Raw genomic sequence first — 21,836 nt, 5'->3', positions numbered from 1 at the left:
TGAGACAATACTGACCCTTTGACTTATTTTAGAAGCTAGATTAAGGAAAGGCAAACATACATTTCTAGCATTTGTAGACTTTGAGAAAGCTTTTGACAATGTCGACTGTAATACTCTCTTTCAAATTCTGAAGGTAGCAGGGGTAAAATACAGGGAGCAAAAGGCTATTTACAATTTGTACAGAAACCAGATGGCAGTTATAAGAGTCGAGGGACATGAAAGGGAAGCAGTGGTTGGGAAGGGAGTGAGACAGGGTTGTAGCCTCTCTCAATGTTATTCAATCTGTATATTGAGCAAGCAGTAAAGGAAACAAAAGAAAAATTCAGAGTAGGTATTAAAATCGATGGAGAAGAAATAAAAACTTTGACACCGTAATTCTGTCGGAGACAGCAAAGGACTTGGAAGAGCAGTTGAACAGAATGGACAGTGTCTTGAAAGGAAGATATAAGATGAACATCAACAAAAGCAAAACGAGGATAATGGAATGTAGTCGAATTAAGTGGTGATGCTGAGGGAATTAGATCAGGAAATGAGACACTTAAAATAGTAAAGGAGTTTTGCTATTTGGGGAGCAAAATAACTGATGATGGTCAAAGTAGAGAGGATATAAAATGTAGGCTGGCAGTGGCAAGGAAAGTGTTTCTGAAGAACAGAAATTTGTTAACATCGAGTATAGATTTAAGTGTCAGGAAGTCGTTTCTGAAAGTATTTGTGTGGAGTGTAGCCATGTATGGAAGTGAAACATGGACGATAAATAGTTGGTTGGTAGGACATGTTCTGAGGCATCAAGGGATCACCGATTTAGTACTGGAGGGCAGCGTGGTGCGTAAAAATCATAGAGGGAGACCAAGAGATGAATACACTCAGCAGATTCAAAAGGATGTGGGCTGCAGTAGGTACTGGAAGATGAAGAAGCTTGCACAGGATAGAGTAGCATGGAGAGCTGCATCAAACCAGTCTCAGGACTGAAGACCACAACAACAAGTGTGAAGAAAAACAAAGAGGGCCAGTCAGTAATGTAACACCAAAACACATAATAGAAAGTGTGCCAGATAACTAGCAGGTAAAAAGTTCTATGATCTTGTGGAAATTCTCGTGCTAAACTACAGAAAATAGACCACAAGAAAGCACTTATAGGTACTGTATTATAGTTTTTTTTAGCCAACTACATATTATTTCTTTTAAGTAGTGTAATTATAAAACTTGTGGGAATACAGAGCTATTTGTGCACATATAAAAAAATGGTTGGGGCAGCTGCATTTGAAAAGTAGGGGATCTCTGGGCCCAAGTGGCAGTATGACACAAATTTTCATTTGTCACAACATATTCATTACACTGCATGTTTGTGATTCCCAACCAGTTTCTGTTGATATCATTTGAATATATGTTGAATGTAACTCAATTTAAAAACATTGTACGCTCTCTGATCAGAAGTATACAGACAGCTATTGGGCATGTATCCACCAGTCACCACTACGATAGTTTGAACTCTGAACTTTCAGTGAGGTGTCTGAATGTCGGTGGAAGAATGACAGCCCACATTCCCTCAAAACCTGAAGCCAGAAAAGGTAGTGACGTCAGACACTGCGGCCGGAGCAAAGTCGACATTCTAACTTATCCCAATCCTTTTTGAATGAAGTAATTCAGCATTTGCCTGTTAAAAATGTTATTTACTGTGACTGCAATTTTGACACGCAGTCATTGTAAAGCATTCCAAACAGTCTCCATATAAAGTATGCTACAGTGAAAAAATTAAGTAATTGTTCCACTGGATTGGCACTCTGGACAGGTCAGTCCATTTCTGGAATGTCATCGTCCACAAACCATTGCCCCACATATGCTGCTTTAAGACAATGCGCGCCGTCATGCCGATGCTAACGTTCATCAACTCTACTGTTCCTCTACTGTCTGCAGGACAACACTCTGTAAAATGTCTTCGTAGCCTTCCGCTTTTTCTTAAGCGCAATAAGGTGAATGCACCTAACCACAAAAAACACCCCCACCTTCTAACACCACCTCCTTTGTACTTCACTAATGGCACCACACACGATGGCAGGTAACTTTATCAAGGCATCGACCAAAGCCAAACCCTTACGATGGATTACCATACTGTACAGCGTCATTTGTCTCATACTCGAAATTAATTAGTTTTCTGCATGATAGTTTTTACCACTCAATATACAGATTTTCAGCTGTAAGTGCTGTGAAACTGGTAGTGCTTAAGGCTAAAAGCATTTTACAGCTGAAGCCGTTTCACTTCTCAGTATGATACACCGTGAAAGTGGCTGCCCAGACTACAAAAGTTTTTGATTTTTTAGAAGCTCGACAATCCATATCTGTCAGTACATGAGGTTTGCGAGGTCTGGGTTTATCTGTGGTTGTTCCTTCCTGTTTCCATTTCACAATCACCTCACCAAGTCTACTTGGGCAACTTTAGACGGGTTAAAATGTCCCTGATGAATTTCTTACTCAGGTGACATCCAATGACTAACACACATTTGGAGTCCCTGAGCTCTATCTACTGACCCAGTCTACTATTATCACTTCTCTACTGAGGACAAAGTACTTTTATACTGGCAGGATCACATCTCGTGACTTCTAGTGGTTAAATCCACATTACATGCGGGTGTCCAGGCACTTTCAATTGGACAGTCTATTTCAACAAACCAAAGATGTTTGGTTTATTGGTTGATAATGTCTGTATTCTGTAGCATCTGCAGCTATTTTACATTGCCACACTGATACGAGAAACCCCACAAAAACACAAATGAAGATACTGTAACAGCCAAAGCACTCTAAGGACATTTTGTGATTCAAAACAGTTATTTTTGTGTTTCAAGGTGAAATTTATAGATACATTTGCTTGTATTAGCAAATCACAGAGAATAAAATTAAAGCTGGCAATGTTACAAGACACTGCTTTAACAGTCCCTATAGTGAAAGACTAACTGCACATACCTTCAGGATGGGTCTCCGCTTCGATGTTCCCTCAGATGAGCCATTTTCCATTCTCTCCCAAAGCATGTCCTGCAATGAGGAAAAGAACACAATTAATATTGCCTCTCGTAATAATATCAATAATAATAATAATAATAATAATCATAATCATAATAATTATTATTATTATTATCAATAAACATTAAATTGCAATAAAACTTTTCTGCTTCTGTGGCAATATACATTTTTAGATATATTGATAATGCTTTAGATATATATGATCACTAAATTTGCTGTACTCCCTCAGTATGACTAGTTCCAGGCAATCCGTCTTCAGGTCACAAGTGGCCCGTCGGGACCATCTGACCGCCATGTCATTCTCAGCTGAGGAAGCGGATAGGAGGGGCATGTGGTCAGCACACCCCTCTTCTGGTTGTTACGACGGTTTTCTTTGACCGGAGCCACTGCTATTCAGTCCGGTAGCTCCTTAATTGGCATCACGAGGCTGAGTGCACCCCGAAAAATGGCAACAGTGCACGGAAGCCCGGATGGTCACCCATCCAAATTCCGGCCATGCCCGTGAGTGCTTAGCTTCAGTGATCTGATGGGAACCAGTGTACCCACTGCAGCAAGGCCGCTGCCACGACTAGTTCCAGTATTTTCCTGAAACACTGTCTAGTCTGAGGCCGGGGATTTAAGAGCTCTTTTGGTAAACTGTTCCATTCCTGTTCACCCTCGTGTATGAATCAACACCTGCCCACAGACTAAGTCTTAATACCATCCCATGCACTGCTACCAGTAACAGACATATATTGTTACCTAAACTGTCAATTTTTGTCCAGCTTTTCAATGTAAGTACAGTTGCAGAGGTGTCAAATGGACTCTGTATGAGTGAGTCTTATACAACTGAAACACGTAACAAATTCAAGAGTATAAAAATGTATTTTTGTGGTCAAAAAACTGTCACCTTAACCATTTTTATGCCTATTCAATAGGAGCAAAATTGCAAGTTGTGGGTGAGGTTACATAGGGGAAAAGCAATCACTAATGAGTAATAGCTGAAAATTTGCTGGTCCTCTCACATAACCGTTTGGGATAAAATACATGTGCTTTACAAACACATCATCATCATCATCATCATCATTTTACGTCTGGTATTAGACATCAGCCAGTTTCATTTTCACAAAGTATATGTCCGTCATTTCCTTGGCCGACCTCTGTCTCTCCTTCCTTTCAGATTCCAGTTTAGCACTTTCTCGTGTACTGTTTCATCACTCATCCTATCGTCATATCTCTGTATTCAATTGCTTCCCCATTAATAGCATGTACATTACAACTCATTTCAAACATCTTCATTTTTTAATGAAATATCTTCTTGTGCTGACCTTCACTCTCCTCAAGAATCTCATCTCTCCTGCTTGTACTCTGCTGCAACCTTTCCTTTAATTACTCTACCTCTCACTTTCATACAATGGTAATGGTATACCGACATTGCCCATGTATGACTGGTTTGGAAACGGTGGCTGTTTGTGTTTATTGTTCCACACAATTCTTGAAATTTGAGCAGCTTTTCATCTGTACCATTACGATAAGCATAAGTCGTGTTGCAGCCGAGGTATTTAGAATGTGATACCTGTTCAATAATAATAACTGCTACCTTTCACTTGGATGCCACTTTACCAATTTGCGTGTCCCTAACCTAATCCAGTTATTCAACTGGAGAAAGAGGACCTACGGTCTAATGTGATCTCTGAACCACTGTTGCTATTGGTGGCTCCTCACATCATTAAGAGGAGAACGCTCGATTAAGGGCACATTAAAAATTTCCATAATGGGATTTGATCTTGAAATGTCTGTTTCCAAGCAAGCATTTAGCCACTAGACCACAAGGTCTGACAAAGCTGTTCAATTTTTTTTTTAACTTCACTGCTAATTAATATTTTGACCTTACTGGGTATTTACCTCAAAAGGCCATAATTTTCCACTTTATAAAATGAAATTTTCAGTTTTTATTCTGTACATATTTGCTTTAGTCAAAGTACAGCTATCTTGAAGTCATCTTCACTACAACTACATTGCTGGCATTCCATAATAAACACTTTCACAGAATTGTCAATAATGCAAAACATTAGTCACACACCAAACTGAAACCTGTTTTGTAGCAGTGTTGTCATTTTGAGAGATGAGCACCATGCCGAATAGGTGGAGCACACCACGTGATCAAAAAGTCACAGAAAATGTGAAAAAATTATTTGAAAAATGTACGTATTAGTTTTGCAATACGCTGATGCTATCTACTGAAGGAGCTGCATCAGCTGAAAGAAATCTTTGACATCAATGGATGCAGGAATGAAGATAATAAAAGGATGCGCCGCCTCTGGAAAAGTATTTGTCAAATCCGTGGCACACAAAATCGCTGTTGCATTACATTCCAAAGATGGACTGACGACTATTAGGCAAGAGGTCACAACGTTTCGGCTCATCAATTTACGTCACGTCAGTTGCGTACCTCCCCCCCCGTGGCGGCCCCGTCCGCATCGCGACAGCTGTCGCCGTCGGAGCGCAGGAAGGAGTAGGTGTAGGAGGAGCTCGACTGCCCCCGCCCCCGCAGCCCGGACCCCGAGCCGCTGTCCTCCGCTTCCGTCTCCTCCTCGCCCGATGTGCGGCAGCATTTCTGTGAGCCGTCTGACGCGCCCTGCACAGAATGCGGACACGTGTTACACTCACCGTAGTAAATCACTCCTGAAAAAATCTCTACAGGTATCGAGTAAGATCACATTAAAATTTCAACTCGGTACAAAAACTGACAACTTGCATTAAGTGTACGTAAATTTAAAATTGCGCACTCCACAGAATGTAGAAAAGTGGTAACCTGGAACTACAATATCAGTGAATCACAATAGTAATCAGTCAACTCTTACAAATACTTGCATGTAACACTTTTGTAAGCATGTGAAATGGAACAATCCCTAGGGCCAGTCATAGGTAAAGCAGTTGGCTCACTTCGGTTCACTGGTACGATACTAGGGAAATGCAGTCAGTTTGAAGCTTATAAATCATTCGTGTGTTCCACCTTAGAATACTGCTCAAGTGTGTGGTACCTGTACAAAGTAGGAGTAACAAGGCATACTGGACGTGAACAGAAAAGGGTGCCACGAATGGTCTCAGGTCTGTTCGACCCGAGGGAAAGAATCGTGGAAATCCAGAATGAGATTTTCACTCTGCAGTGGAGTGTGCGCTGATATGAAACTTCCTGGCAGATTAAAACTGTGTGCCAGGCTGAGACTCGAACTCGGGACCTTTGCCTATCGCGGGCAAGTGCTCTACCATCTGAGCTACCCGAGCACGACTCACGACCTATCCTCAAAGTTTTACTTCTGCCGGTATCTCGCATCCTACCTTCCAAACTTAACAGAAACTCTCCTGCGAACCCTGCAGAACTAGCACTCCTGAAAGAAAGGATATTGCGGAGACACGGCTTAGTCACAGCCTGGGGGATGTTTCTAGAATGAGATTTTCACTCTACAGTGGAGTGTGCGCCGATACGAAACTTCCTGGCAGATTAAAACTGTGTACCGGACCGAGACTCATTTGTATCTTAACGCTCATTTCATACCGGTAACACCTGGTAAGTTGCCATATTTGACCTCCTTTCTTCTCGAAATCACTTCGTCAGCACGTTGCAGGTGCCACAAAGGGCACAGCAACAGATGTTATCCCAACTCGAAAGCACACATACGATTGAATGTTTCAACTTCTGTAGGTGGAATTGTGACCATCGTATGCCGTTTCACACACAGATCTGTGGTCATATTCGTTCTGGTACAATGTGTAGCAGCAGGGTGGAGGTAATGACTTTAAACAATGAGCTCACTGTGCACTGAAAGGAACTGTAGACAGGCTGAAATATTATTGTATCTCATTGCTACCTATCAGAACCTCTCGGAGAGCATTAAAGATAAACACCAGTCCTAATTGTCCAATTGTAAAGTGACCTGCTTCCAAATTGCATACAAAAATAACTACTATTTCAGTATACATAGAATTCGAAAACGATGCTTTGCTGATTAACATTGTTCTTATGCGAGAAACACAATGTAAATGTGAAATTAATATTGTAACTAATCGAATGAAATGTAGCACACGGTCAAGGTACCAGTAAACCTATCATTATAAAATTACTACAGCAAATTAAATAGAACATATACCGTATTTACTCGAATCTAAGCCGCACTTTTTTTCCGGTTTTTGTAATCAAAAAAACCGCCTGCGGCTTAGAATCGAGTGCAAATCAAGCAGAAGTTCTGAAAAATGTTGATAGGTGCTGCCACAACTAATTTCTGCCGTCGAATATATGTAGCGCTACACAGGCATCCTTTGTAGACACAAAGACAAATACTGGCGCCAAAACCTCTGCGTCAGTAAATAAAATAAAAAAAAAAAAAAAATTGGAAGATGAGCTTTTTTTCTCCGCCCGAGTTTCGACCACTGCTTTTTCATACATAATCCAACGAAGTAAATACAAATTCCGTATTGTTCATCTTCGAATTTCAATGTACTACGAAAATCCGACTGGTAATACTGGGATTTTTGTCAATATGGCCAACTCTACGTTCTGAATTTTTTCCTATCTGTGAGAAGAGATGGTTGCTAATAGGAACCTGATGAAATGTGAATCACATGCAGTATTCTCTTCACCATAAGAATAACACGAATGTAAACATTTTGTCATGTATTCTTTCGTGTTTGCTTCTATCTCATTTAAATCCTGTCTGCCAAATAAACTACGAAACTAGAGTGAGACAACAGCAAATGCGGAAGAATATACGTATCGTGTCATGTTTATATTCGTATTACTCTTATGCCTAATAGTGATACAGTCAGAAATGAAGCACGGCAACTGACTAGATTTTTAAATCTAAGATGGCTAATTTCTGTGCAGAATTTGATGTACTAAAGAAGCGGCCGCAAAGACTTTCAAACGGAGAAAAATTTTCGCCAAACTCTCGTTCAGAACATGTTCTATCATACACAGTCTATTATTTGGTTCTTGTTGATCATTATCAAAGAAAGCAGCAGTGTAAGTAACAACAAATAGCAGTCTCTTGCCATTGTTTCGCTAATGAGATGATTCCTCTCTTTTTTAAATTGTAGGCGGCGGTAGCGCGGACAAAAGCAAGCCATGGCGCGAGCAGCGACAGGCCGTAAACACGCACTATCAGAATGCGACAAACAATGCATGACACAGTATAATAATGCATTTTCAGCTTCGAGTGACTGACGTAAACACCTATAACATAGAAAACGGCACTTATCAGATCAAAGCAAAATAAGCAATCGATTCAAACCAGACGAAGCACGTGAAAAAGGAAGGGTATCCGTATAAATACGGACAGAGCGCCTGACGCACAGCAATGGCTACCTGGTAAAGCTTAACTGCTAAGCTTCCGACTCGAACCAAACTACTGTAGCTGTATCGTCATTCATTTGACCTAAATTGTGTCTCATATTACAATGGACCAACTTTGTTTCGATTTGGAGGTGCGGCCTAAAACTTTTCTCTCCCCTTGAATTTCGAGTCTCAAATTTCAGATGCGGCTTAGATTTGGGAATTTTTTTTTTTTCCTTTATTTCGAGTCTCATTTTTCAGGTGCGGCTTAGATTCGAGTGCGGCTTAGATTCGAGTAAATACGGTAAATAAAGCACGTCAATTGAATCTCCGATATATGTTAGCACTAAAATTCAGGCACTAGTTGATTTGTTATAAACAGATTTAGAAATGTAATTGTTACCTGTAACATAATTAGTCAGAAAATGTTATATTAACTCATAACTAAGTTGAAAATAGGTTCACCGTGTTCAGCACTGAGATTGGAAATTTTTAGCAATGTGTATCTCATATTCGGTTTAACTTTCAATTGTGATTTTAGATAAAATTGTAATTTTCATTGTATGTAATTGTTAACAAAAGTATAAATAGAGGCCACCCAGGCGCGTCGGGGCACTCATTTTTTTGCTAGGGTCGCGAGCAAATGTATTGTAGGTTCATCTTTTGTCGATTGTTGTGAACTCAGTGTCATTTGATGTCAACTTTTGGTAAACGTGACGTAACCGGTACAGTTCACTAGGCTCGGACACCAGACTCCTGGAAATATATCGGTGTTAAAACTGCACTGTACTTTGTAATTTATTTGGGAGTCTTCCGCAATCCTTTTCACAGGCTGCACAGTGACGAGACGAATCCGGGAATTTTACAAAACCCCGAAAACTACCGTATTTACTCCAATCTACGCCGCACTCAAATCTGAGCCGCACCTGAAAAATGAGACTCGAAATTGAGGGGAAAAAAAATTTCCCGAATCTAAGCCGCACCTGAAATTTGAGATTCAAAATTTGAGGGTAGAGAAAAGTTTTAGGCCGCACCTCCAAATCGAAACAAAGTTGGTCTATTGTAATATGAGACACAATTTAGGTCAAATGAATGACGATACAGCTACAGTAGTTTGGTTCGAGTTGTAAGCTTAGCAGTTAAGCTTTACCAGGTAGGCACTGCTATGCGTCAGGTGCTCCGTCCGTATTTATACGGGTACCCTTCCTTTTTCACGTGCTTCATCTGGTTTCAATTGATTGCTTATTTTTCTTTGATCTGCTAAGCGCCGTTCTCTTTGTTACAGGTGTTTACGTCACTCTAAGCTGAAAATGCATGAGTTTAGTGAAAATTTTTCTCCGTTTAAAAATCTTTGCAGGCGCCTCTTTAGTACATTACATTCTGCACAGAAATTAGAGTCATCTTAGATTTAAAAATCTAGTCAGTTACCGTGCTTCATTTCTCACTGTATCACTATTCGGCATAAGAATAATACGAATATAAACATGACACGATATGTATATTCTTCCGCGTTTGCTGCTGTCTCATTCTAGTTTCGTAGCCAATTAGGCAGACAGGATTTAAATGAGATAGCAGCAAACACGAAAGAATATGTGGCAAAATGTTTATATTCATATTATTCTTATGGTGAAGAGAATACTGCATGTGATTCACAATTAATAAAAGTTCCCATTACCAACCATCTCTTCTCACAGGTAGGAAAAATTTCAGAATATAGAGTTGGCCATATTGACAAACATCCCGAACAGTTTTGCCAGTTGGTTTATCGTAGTACATTGAAATGCTGCTACATTCGAAGACGAACAATACGGAATTTGTATTTACTTTGTTAGGTAATGTATGAAAATGCAGTGGTTGAAACTCGGGGCGGAGAAAAAAGCTCGTCTTCCACCTTCTTATTTAAATTTATTTACTGACGCAGACGTTTTGGCGCCAGCATTTATCTTTATGCCTGCAAAGCATGCCATTGTAGCGCTACATATATTCGACGGCAGAAGTTAGTTGTGGCAGCACCTATCAACGTTTTTCAGAACTTCCACTTACTTTTCACTCGATTCTAAGCCGCAGCCGGTTTTTTGGATTACAAAAACCGGAAAAAAGTGCGGCTTAGTTTCGAGTAAATACGGTAAACAACTCTCAATGTCGGTAGAATTGACGTGAAAACAACAGTGCACCGACTGGGCATTTCATGCAAAACATTTGCAATGCGGAGGTGGGAAAATATAAACATCTCGACGTGGCGGAGGAGCTGCAGACAGGCACTTGCCGATACTAAACCGGACTCACCCTGTTGAGCACGGAAGCTGCGACAGACGCCGCACTGGAGCCGGGCTCCACTTTGACGGAAGTGGCGCAGGAGGCGGGCCGCGGCAGTGGCGGTGGCGGCTGGTGCTGGTACGGCTGGTGCTGGTACGGCTGGTGGTGCTGCTGCCGGTGCTGGGTTTGGTGCTGCTGCCCGACGGAGCTCTGCTGGCAGGCGGACTCCGGCAGCGGCACCGACGCCGACACTCCGCTCCTGGCTGCTCCCGTCAGCTTCTCGGCAGAAGAGACAGTCAGCGGCTGCGGTGGTGGCGGCACAGCGAAACGCGGCAATTCGAGTGAGGGCGAGAGCGAGAGTGAGCGTGTGCGGCAAAACGAGAGGTGCGGCCGGCCCCCGTGACGTTCTCGTAATTCCCGCACTGCCGTAATACGATTTCGTGTACCCGTAGTTTTCAAAAATTGAAAATGAACTGTACTGAAAGTTAGGCACTGTTGCGGACACCATTTTAACGGTGCCACTGACGAGTGCAGTCAGTCCGCAAGAGTGCATCAGCACCGCAGGTAGCAGTCGGACGAGTGCCCGCATGTCGTGTGTCGTGCCCTGTGACGTATACGGACCTAAATGTCAAATGCTGTGGCACCCTTAAGTAATCACTTCAACGATGCAGACTGCATATAACTAACGAGGGAACCTCCCCATCGCACCCCCCTCAGATTTGGTTATAAGTTAGCACAGTGGATAGGCCTTGAAAAACTGAACACAGGTCAATCGAAAAAACAGAAAGAAGTTGTGTGGAACTATGAAAAAATAAGCAAAATATACAAACCGAGTAGTCCATGTGCAAGACAGGCAACATTTAGGATAATGTCACCTCAGGAGCACCGTGGTCCCGTGGTTAGCGTGAGCAGCTGTGGAACTAGAGGTCCTCGGTTCAAGTCTTCCCTCGAGTGAAAAGTTTAATTTTTTATTTTCAGACGATTATCAGAGTTCAGGCACCCACACATAATCAACTTCGCTCTCCAAAATTCCAGGGCATGTTCAGATTTGCTTGGACATATACAGGATTTGACGGTCTACACACGGAAAAATTTTAAAACGTTAAAAACATATGTTTTGGCAGACCACAGAGAAAACTGTGCGACTGTGAAACTGTTGCATCCATTTGTTGCAGTTTATGTGACACACTCTTATGTTTTCATCACTTTTTTGGGAGTTATTATCACATCTACAAGAAAACCTAAATCAGGCAAGGTACAAGAATCCTTTTACCCATTCGCCAAGTGTGCAAGTTAGGTGGGTCGACGACATATTCCTGTCATGTGACACACATGCCGTCACCAGTGTCATATAGAATATATCAGACGTGTTTTCCTGTCGAGGAATCGGTTGACCTATGACCTTGCAATCAAATGTTTTCAGTTCCCATTGGAGAGGCACGTCCTTTCGTCTACTAATCGCATGGTTTTGCGGTGCGGTCGCAAAACACCGACGCTAAACTTATTACGGTGAACAGAGACGTCAATAAACGAATGGACAGATCATAACTTTGCAAAAATAAAGTAAGTAAACTTTCGCTCGAGGGAAGACTCAAACCAAGGACCTCTGGTTCCAGAGCTGCTCACGCTAACCACGGGACCACAGCACTCTTGCGCTCACATCATCCTTGATGTTGCCTATCTTGCCCATGGACTACTCAGTTTGTATATTCTGCTTATATTTTCGTAGTTCCACTCAACTTCTTCCTGTTTTCTCGATTGATCTGTGTTGAGTTTTTCAAGGCCTATCCACTGTGCCAACTTATAACTAACTCTGAGGGGGTGCGGGGGTGGGGGGGGGGTGGGGGGGGGGAAGTGCGATGGGGAGGTTCCCTTGCAAGTATAAACATCAGCTGTTAATTGATGGCCGTGCTTTATAAGTATCACCTCTGCAGCCAATTTGTTTGCGCCGTTGCCTTTGGTGTGAAAGGACTCGGGTTCAGATATTTTCTGAGCTAGGGAGGTCTGAAATGGCCTCGTCAGGACAAATAAGAAGCTGCTCGAGTATTAAAGGACAGCAGCGTGAGGATTCGTCTACTGGCAGTGACAGCTGGAGGGCTCAGTGACATGTCGACTGCACACCCCACGATCACAGATCACTCCTGGTAAGCAGAAAAGGGTCAGTTGTAACACGTCTAAGGTCTAATCTGTGAGTGGTGCTAAGAAAGTAGTAACCTGTACCCCAAGTTCAGCCTGAAATGGGATACTGTCTCTCCGACATCCTCCCTACACCATGCACTGTTGCCTGCCATCATAGATAACAGCCTGGGCAAACCCTATCACATTCCCAAACCATTAGCCCTACCACAAGGTTCCTACCCGTGCAATCGTCCTCACTATAAAACTTGGCCCACTCGCCCTCCCACTACCACCTACTCGAGCCTCGACACTACTAAATCCTACAATTGCACGGGCAGATGACATGTCAAACCACACATGCTCTGTTCACTGCACAACACTTTATACAGGATGTTACAAAAAGGTACGGCCAAACTTTCAGGAAACATTCCTCACACAGAAAGAAAGAAAATATGTTATGGGGGACATGTGTCCGGAAACGCTTACTTTCCATGTTAGAGCTCATTTTATTACTTCTCTTCGAATCACATTAATCATGGAATGGAAACACACAGCAACAGAATGTACCAGCGTGACTTCAAACACTTTGTTACAGGAAATGTTCAAAATGTTCTTCGTTAGCGAGGATACATGCATCCACCCTCCGTCGCATGCGCTGATGCAGCCCTGGAGAATGGCGTATTGTATCACAGCCGTCCACAATAGGAGCACAAAGAGTCTCTACATTTGGTACCGGGGTTGCGTAGACGAGAGCTTTCAAATGCCCCCATAAATGAAAGTCGAGAGGGTTGAGGTCAGGAGAGCGTGGAGGCCACGGAATTGGTCCGCCTCTACCAATCCGTCGGTCACCGAATCTGTTGTCGAGAAGCGTACGAACACTTCGACTGAAATGTGCAGGAGCTCCATCGTGCATGAACCACATGTTGTGTCGTTCTTGTAAAGGCACATGTTATAGCAGCACAGGTAGAGTATCCCGTATGAAATCGTGATAACGTGCACCATTGAGCATAGGTGGAAGAACATACTGACGAAACTAAAATGAGCTCTAACGTGGAAATTAAGTGTTTCCGGACACATGTGCACATAACATCTTTTTTTTTATTTGTGTGTGAGGAATGTTTCCTGAAAGTTTGGCCATACCTTTTTGTAACGCCCTGTATAGGCACGACCACCACTACACTGGCTGAGCATACGAATGAGCACAGACCAACTGCCCGACTAGGCACGTCTGGCAGCCAGCCGCCCGGAACATTCTGCAGTACGACTTGAGGAACTTTGGTGCCTGCCACTACTGCGCCACATGCACTACTCAACTCCCCCAATTCAAAATTAGTTTCCCCGTTCTCCAGGGATGGCAACTTGCCCACCAAAACATCCTCACATCCTGGCACCGTCCTCGACTTAATTCCTGCTAATGCGCGTCTCCCTGTTTTTTTCACTATATATAAACACAAGAACCCAGTAAATCTTCAGATGTAGCCCATCACAATAGGGCTTTCTTTCACAAGTGAACAGCTAAAGTACTGCAGAATATCAATAGAATTTTAGGTCAATACCATATAGGTGACTAACAGAGACTTATAAGAAAGTACATGTAAATTGAAATGGGATCACTAATATGAGCTGCAGTGGGGCAATAAGCAGAATCAGCAGCGATGAATGAAAATGTGTGCCGGACCGGAATTCGAACCCAGGAACTCCTGCTTCCTAAGCAGGTGCAGTAACCACTGTGCCATCGGGGACACAGTGTTATCACAACTGCACGAACTATCCCGCTACACCTCACAGCAGAGCGCCACCTATCCACAGTAACTGTCCATTATACTCCTGTTCGCTATTTAGAGATCCCACAGGATGTCGGACGTATTTGTGCATTTGCACTGAAGGAAGTGGACCCAGTGCCCAGCCAGGCTTATCAATTATTTGAATGCACAGTGCCTGTTCTATCTCGGCATGCCTCGTCGCCGATTCACATTCCCACGACGACCACCTATCCGCAGTCCCTGTATAACGGACACGAAGTGCGAATAGGTACCACTCGATGGTAGTGTGGGTCGGCTGTGAGGCGTACCGAGACAGTCCGTGCAGCTGCGATAACGCCGTGTCCCAAATGGCGCAGTGGTTAACGTACCTGCCAAGTAAGCGGGAGATCCCGGGTTCGAATCCCGGTCCGGTACACATTTTCGTTCATAGCTGCTGATTCCACTTAACCTCACACTGCAGCTGATTGCAATGATCCCGCTTAGATTTACATATAGTGTTTCACAGCTGCTGGATCTGTGTGGTGTCTGTTCTTTCAAAAGAATACACCCTGTGCATTCAAATAATTATTAAAACGTTACTCTGACAGTGTTCAGTCATACACCATTGGCAGATCACAGAGAAAGGCAGTTGATGTCAAGTGATAGAGACACTATAACTGTAATTGGCTGGATGTATAACAGTGAATATGAACTAGTGGTAGTCAATGATAATACTGCTACAGAGAACTCAATTGTGAAGTTACAATACTGTGTTTGTCTGCTGCATGCACCATGTGGGAGGGATTAATTAATGCTTCCTCTAGGGTGCAGGTTCCTCCTTTTTAAAACTGTAAAGTACACTCATAAGTTAACAACTGATGTTTACTCCTGGTCCTTTCTGCTCTGCAATAAACACAAAGAAACTTCAGTCCCTATACGCCACTAAACTTGAATGAAGTGGTTATTAACTGGTGCTACACAATTCAACACTTAATTTCACATATATCGAAGGGCAACAATGACTGCAGAACACGCAACACTCGCAAGTGCATACGGCGCCTGCCACTTTTCACGCCAACTAACTGTGCTTGCCAGTTACGTTATTACGGTGGCACCTGCAACAGTACTAAACTTGCGACATCACTCATTTAAAATTGTTCAAAACTACACATTTGTGAAAGCGTATTATGGGAATGCAGGAGTTACAGGTACCAGCCAGACCTCAGCTGCAGTCCCCTCGTCTACAAGGATGTACCCAAAAATAACCAGATTCACAACTCGGCACCCACACCCTTCCTATCAATATTTCCTCCCGACACTCTACGAGCATAATTTCTCGAGCGAGTCGGCAGTGTTAAATGCAGACTTTGATCACTGTCAGTTGACTGGTGGACAATGAAATTCTGTGACGCGATGTAAGATGGATTTTTACAAAACGACATGATCCTCTTAGGTCGACCAAAAGATGTTTGTGGAAACTGAAAGCTTAGTTTAGGTAGTCTAAGTGTGGGGCGCCCCACTGAGCACACTTTTGACTTAATGTACGTGCACATGGGGTGCAAAACCTACCGACTCCGGAAATCGGTAAGACGTGACGGAAACTGCACTGGGGAGACTCACTCATACTTTTGTGCTGCGGGTTGGTGGTGCCTCGTAAGTCTCAGAGAAAAAAGGACACTGGCAAGAATTTAAACAACTGAACATTTGAAGATCGTACCCGAGAACTGTCATGCGGTCACTTCACTACTGAATGTCAAAGAATCACATATGCACATTTCTATGCATTGAAAGCTACAACTTACGAATCACATATGTCACCTAGCATTATAAATGTAGATGTGAAATGGAAACATTAGAGTTATAATACAGAAGAGTTAACACAAACCCGATCGCGTCATTTCGATAGCTTAAATAGAACAGGGCTCTCTTTCGACACCCACTACAACTGCAACAGGACAAGAAGGCTCACTGCACAGTTTAATGGCACTGCATAGCTGGTCCACTGCAGAATTAGCTTCAATAATGTCAGCTGAAGTGACAGATTATGTAAGGAGTGGATCACACCGTAACCTAATAACCTATTTACACTCCAGTGACTGTTGCAAAAAATCAGAACTTCCCCACATTTGCCATTTTACTGGCAGAGAGCGGAAGGGATTCTTTTTTCATTTTTACAACGAAGTTTATTACAGCAATTCCTTGAGGAGTTATAACTTAAGCAAAACGCTAGAGTCGTAGTCAGTCGAGACCTAACAGAGGATAATAGGACGAGAGAGAGAAGGGTCTCAAAGTGATGCAATCTTTTACCTACACCGTTTCGCATCTACCTGGAAGACATCACAGGTGACTGCACACGGTTTGCCGAATCTGAGAAGGAGAAATGGTGGATAACTTAAATTGCAAATTCACAGACTTCAGAATGAAAAAAAGTAAGAAAAATACTGAAACTATGATACTGGTTAAAAAATACAAGTACTTGTAAAATATTATAATGGAGGACCTACTGTGTGGCACACACATAAGATCAAAAATAATGTTGGACACAAAAAGATTGCTATGTGGGCCAATGAATAATCAAGTCCAAGTTGGTGTAAAGCTAATGGAGCATTGCGCAAACATGTTGAAGGAGAATTTCACAGCATTATAGAGGCTTATCTCACTAGGGGTCAGATAGATCTGCCTACAGGAAAATTAAAGAGACCTTTGAAGAAAAGAGAACCACTTGTATGAATATCAAGAACTCAGATGGAAACCCATTTCTAAGCAAAGAAGGGAAAGCAGAACAGTGGAAGGAGTATATAGAGGGTCTATACAAGTGGGATGTACTGGAGGACAATATTATGGAAGAGGATGTAGATCAAGATGAAATGGGAGATATGATACTGCGTGAAGAGCTTGACAGAGCTCTGAAAGACCTGAGTCGAAACAAGGCCCCGGGAGTAGACAACATTCCATTAGAACTACTGACAGCCTTGGGAGAGCCAGTCCTGACAAAACTCTACCATCTGGTGAGCAAGATGTATGAGACAGGCGGAATACCCTCAGACTTCAAGAAGAATATAATAATTCCAATCCCAAAGATAGCAGGTGTTGACAGATGTGAAAATTACCAAACTATCAGTTTAATAAGTCACGGCTGCAAAAAACTAAAGCGAATTCTTTACAGACAAATGGAAAAACTGGTAGAAGCCGACCTCGGGGAAGATCTGTTTGGATTCTGCAGAAATGTTGGGCCACGCAAGGCAATACTGACCCTATGACTTACCTTAGAAAATAAGATAAAGGAAAGGGAAAACTAAATTTCCAACATTTTTAGATTTAGAGAAAGCTTTTGACAATGTTGACTGTAATACTCTCTTTAAAATTCTGAAGGTGGCATGGGTAAAACACGGGCAGTGAAAGGCTATTTACAACCTGTACAGAAACCTGATGGCAGTTATAAGAGTCGAGGGGCATGAAAGGGAAGCAGTGGTTGGGAACGGAGTGAGACAGGGTTGTAGCCTATCACCAATGTTATTCAATCTGTATATTAAGCAAGCAGTAAAGGAAACAAAAGAACAATTTGGAGTAGGAATTAAAATCCATGGAGAAGAACATTGAGGTTCGCCGATGACATTGTAATTCTGTCAGAGACAGCAAAGGACCCGGAAGAGCAGCTGAACGGAATGGACATTGTTTTGAAAGGAAGATATAAGATGAACATCAACAAAAGGAAAACGAGGATAATGGAATGTAGACAAATTAAGTCGGGTGATGCTGAGGGAATTAGATTAGGAAATGAGACACTTACAGTAGTAAAGGTGTTTTGCTATTTGGGGAGCAAAATAACTGACGATGGTCGAAGTAGAGAGGATATAAAATGTATACTGGCAATGGCAAGGAAAGCGTTTCTGAAGAAGAGAAATTTGTTAACATCGAGTATAGATTTAAGTGTCAGGAAGTCGTTTCTGAAAGTACTTGTATGGAGTGTAGCCATGTATGGAATTGAAATACGGCAATAAATAGTTTGGACAAGAAGAGAATAGAAGCTTTTGAAGTGTGGTGCTACAGAAGAATACAAAAGATTAGATGGGTAGATCACATAACTAATGAGGAGGTATTGAATAGAATTGGAGAGAAGAGGAGTCTGTGGCACAACTTGACTAGAAGAAGGGACCGGTTGGTAGGACATGTTCTGAGGCATCAAGGGATCACCAATTTAGTACTGGAGGGCAGCGTGGAGGGTAAAAGTCGTAGAGGGAGACCAAGAGATGAATACACTAAAGAAATTCAGAAGGACATAGGCTGCAGTAGGTACTGGGAGATGATGAAGCTTGCGCAGGATACAATAGCATGGAGAGCTGCATCAAACCAGTCTCAGGACTGAAGACGACACAACAACAACAACAACAACAACAACAACAACAACAACTCCTGGGATGCCCCGCCAGATGACAAGTTGGACAAAATACATAATTTATACACTGTCCAGTCACATTAGCGTGATCACCTGACAAAGCTGAATAACCACCTTTTGCAGCGCAGACCACTGTGATTCGTGCAAGAAGAAAGTCAGTAGGGTTCTGGAAGGTACTGGTAGGGACATGGAACCGTATCGACTCCAGTGTGGCAGGCAACTACACAAGTATTGTGAAAGTTGTTATGAAATTCGTAGGATAGAAGTACCAACGTAAAATAAATTGCATTCAGTATCAAGATGATTTTAATTTGTATAAATTAGTGATTCCTGAACGATTGCAAAGGTTTCGGAGCACACTTTTCCATGCAGAAATGAAGTAGGAGATTTTTGAAGACCTGGATGCCGCATGCGAGAAGACATGTTAACACGGTAAAGGATGAACTCTTACCTACGCCATTTCCCCGTTAGTTACATTTGTTATTCTCTGTCTATTTTTTGGAAATTGGTTTGACTTTTGCTCAGAAACGCCACAAGGACCACCTCAACAATAACTTTTCTGTAATACGAAGTCCGATTTGCATTTCATTCTTTCACTTTTTTCACGGTCATTAATGATTTTTAAACCCCCTTTTTATTCACCTTTTCTTCCCATATTTTCAACCTTTTCTTTTCTTCTCTTTTTATGTTTTATTAACCACTACAACTTCAATATGCAACATACAGGGTAATTATAAGATCCACGAAACATTTCAAAAAATTAAAGCAGCTAACCGACCTAGAACGACGTAACAAATGATACAGCACATGACAGATAAACTCTGAAAGATTCTCCTGTACAATGTTTATAAACATTCTATACATCCAACCTTTGACACACAGAACAAACCTACCGAGTAGTCCTATTCTGTCGATATCCTACACAGAATATCAGGAGTGGCAGTAAGAGCAGCTGCCGTAATGCAATGTTGTAAGTTTTTGATGTTCTGTCATAGAAGCGGAATATAGACGCAATCCTTAGCATAACAGCACAAGAAAAAAAAGGTGTGGTTACCGTGGTGCCACTCGAGTAGTGCCAAATCAGTGGCCTCAAAATGGTAATGCCACATTCAGGTAAATTCATACATAACTGTGGAAATGAGGAGTAATGCCACCTTCTTGAATGATAAAATCCTTGCTTGCCACAACTGCAGCATGTTCAGGGAGGTGATGCAGCATGACATAGCAGGTTATACCGTTGACAGTTCTGTCAGTGAAGAAGAAGGGTACATTCATCTCTTGTACCACATCACTGTGCTGTTGTGAACTGGTTGTGTATTGCAAAACTCGCCACAGAAAGTTGTTTGCACAGTAACTACCAATCGGCAACAGGCAAATTCTAGCACACGACAGGCTTTCGATGCAATTTCGTTGCCATTTTCAGCAACTACGGTTGGTGCCATTTCCAAATTAGCTAGCCGAAACCACATTCAAAAACAACTTTGTGAGTTTGTCTTTCATGTACTATTTCTTTTGTTATGTTGTATCATGTTTAGCCATTTACCTACTGACTTTTTTAAAATTTTTCATGGACTCTATAATTACCCTGTACTGTTTTGGTCTTGGGGTATAGGGACTTAAAGACATCGTATTTTGCACTGCCAACCACCAGGGGAAGCAACTGCAGATGTATACACGGTACGGCTGGGGGGGAGGGAGGAGGGCGACCTCTGGTACATGTGATAAACCTTTTGCATTTCTTTTATGTTTTCGTCTTCTTTAAAGGCAAAGAGAAGGAGAAAAGATGAAGCGGTAGCCCATCATAGAGCCTATGCCTACCATCAGGTATTTTTGATTTCCAGTTGTTAAAAAACAGAGAAGATTTTCTAGTACCAGTAGAGGGAAGGAAGGATTCGCGCTCAGCTAGTGAATGAGTGAGAGTCACGCAATTTTTAGCGAGTAATTGTAGACCGCCATTTTGGGGTCGCTGTGAATAAGTGAGGAGTATGTATTTCGTACGTGCACCGTTTAGGAAAATACAGTATTGTGTTATTAACTGAAACGTTGCGTGAGTTGTTATTTCAAATAGTACGATAATTACAAAAACTGAAGCCCACCTGTGTACTTTGGAAAATTACGAAGATCCGATAAGCTTAATGGGAACACGGTCAAGACTTCAAAGGTGAACACGGCAACCAAACGTAGCATTATAAACAATGGTAAGCACAAATCTACAGCGGAGAAAGAAACTACTTCGCCCTGCAAAATAATATGAACTAATACGTACTTATTTCCGGGCATAGCTCAGCTTATTGTGCTTGTCATTCATACCAAAAAATTAATCTCATTAATTCAATACATTTTTAAAAAGTCACACATTTCAACATTTTATTATCGTCATTTCCATTATTTTATTATATTATATACACCACATAGCCCCGAGGTATAGATAACAGAAATATACTGGAATGAACAAGGTGATAGCACCTCAGACTACATAAGGGTACGGAATCTCGGTTTGGCCCTTAAATATTATGCCACTTTTTCACTTGCACAAGGTGTGACACCCAAGCGTTTTTCATTTTAGTAGAAACTATTTAGAAAAATTCAGATAAACATGGCCGTATTGTGTTGTAGCACCTTCCTGATGCACTCCATGTTACCAAATTGTGCTTCTGGTTATTTTGTTGTACAGTCACTTCAATTTCTCCAAGTAGCCAATCTTCCACAGAGACTTCTCTGCAGCTCAAAGCTTTGTGAAGGCAGTGGTAATCATGTGTGAGATATCTTCCTGACATGAAATTGGAGGGAGTGTGTGACTCTCAGCTAAAGACTATTATTGTTACTTGCCCCCAAACTAACTCTGCCAAAACAGTCGAGACATGTGTAGTACTTTATTGCAATAATACACAAAATATCGCAGCAAAACGCATGCAGATCAACAGAAAATTGCAAGCTTCCAGAGCAGTCATGTTGAATAAAGTAAAACAAAACTGTATTTCATTAGTTTCATTGTGAT

At 41.9% G+C, this 21,836-nt stretch overlaps 1 protein-coding gene across 1 annotated transcript in view; it reads right to left on the bottom strand.

Annotated features, from left to right (window-relative positions):
- LOC126108903 (period circadian protein) overlaps window positions 1-21,836 on the bottom strand; it is a 224,173-nt gene that overhangs the window by 14,268 nt on the left and 188,069 nt on the right. The window contains exons 19-21 of the mRNA XM_049914270.1: window positions 10,613-10,858; window positions 5,447-5,632; window positions 2,959-3,027 (exon numbers count right to left, since the gene is read on the bottom strand). Coding sequence (XP_049770227.1) covers window positions 2,959-3,027; window positions 5,447-5,632; window positions 10,613-10,858 — 501 coding nt within the window. The remainder of the gene's footprint in view (window positions 1-2,958; window positions 3,028-5,446; window positions 5,633-10,612; window positions 10,859-21,836) is intronic.

This window comes from Schistocerca cancellata, chromosome 11 (assembly GCF_023864275.1).
Source record: "Schistocerca cancellata isolate TAMUIC-IGC-003103 chromosome 11, iqSchCanc2.1, whole genome shotgun sequence".
In the NCBI taxonomy this organism is placed as follows: Eukaryota; Metazoa; Arthropoda; class Insecta; order Orthoptera; family Acrididae; genus Schistocerca; species Schistocerca cancellata.
This window is presented reverse-complemented; position numbering and strand designations above follow the sequence as displayed.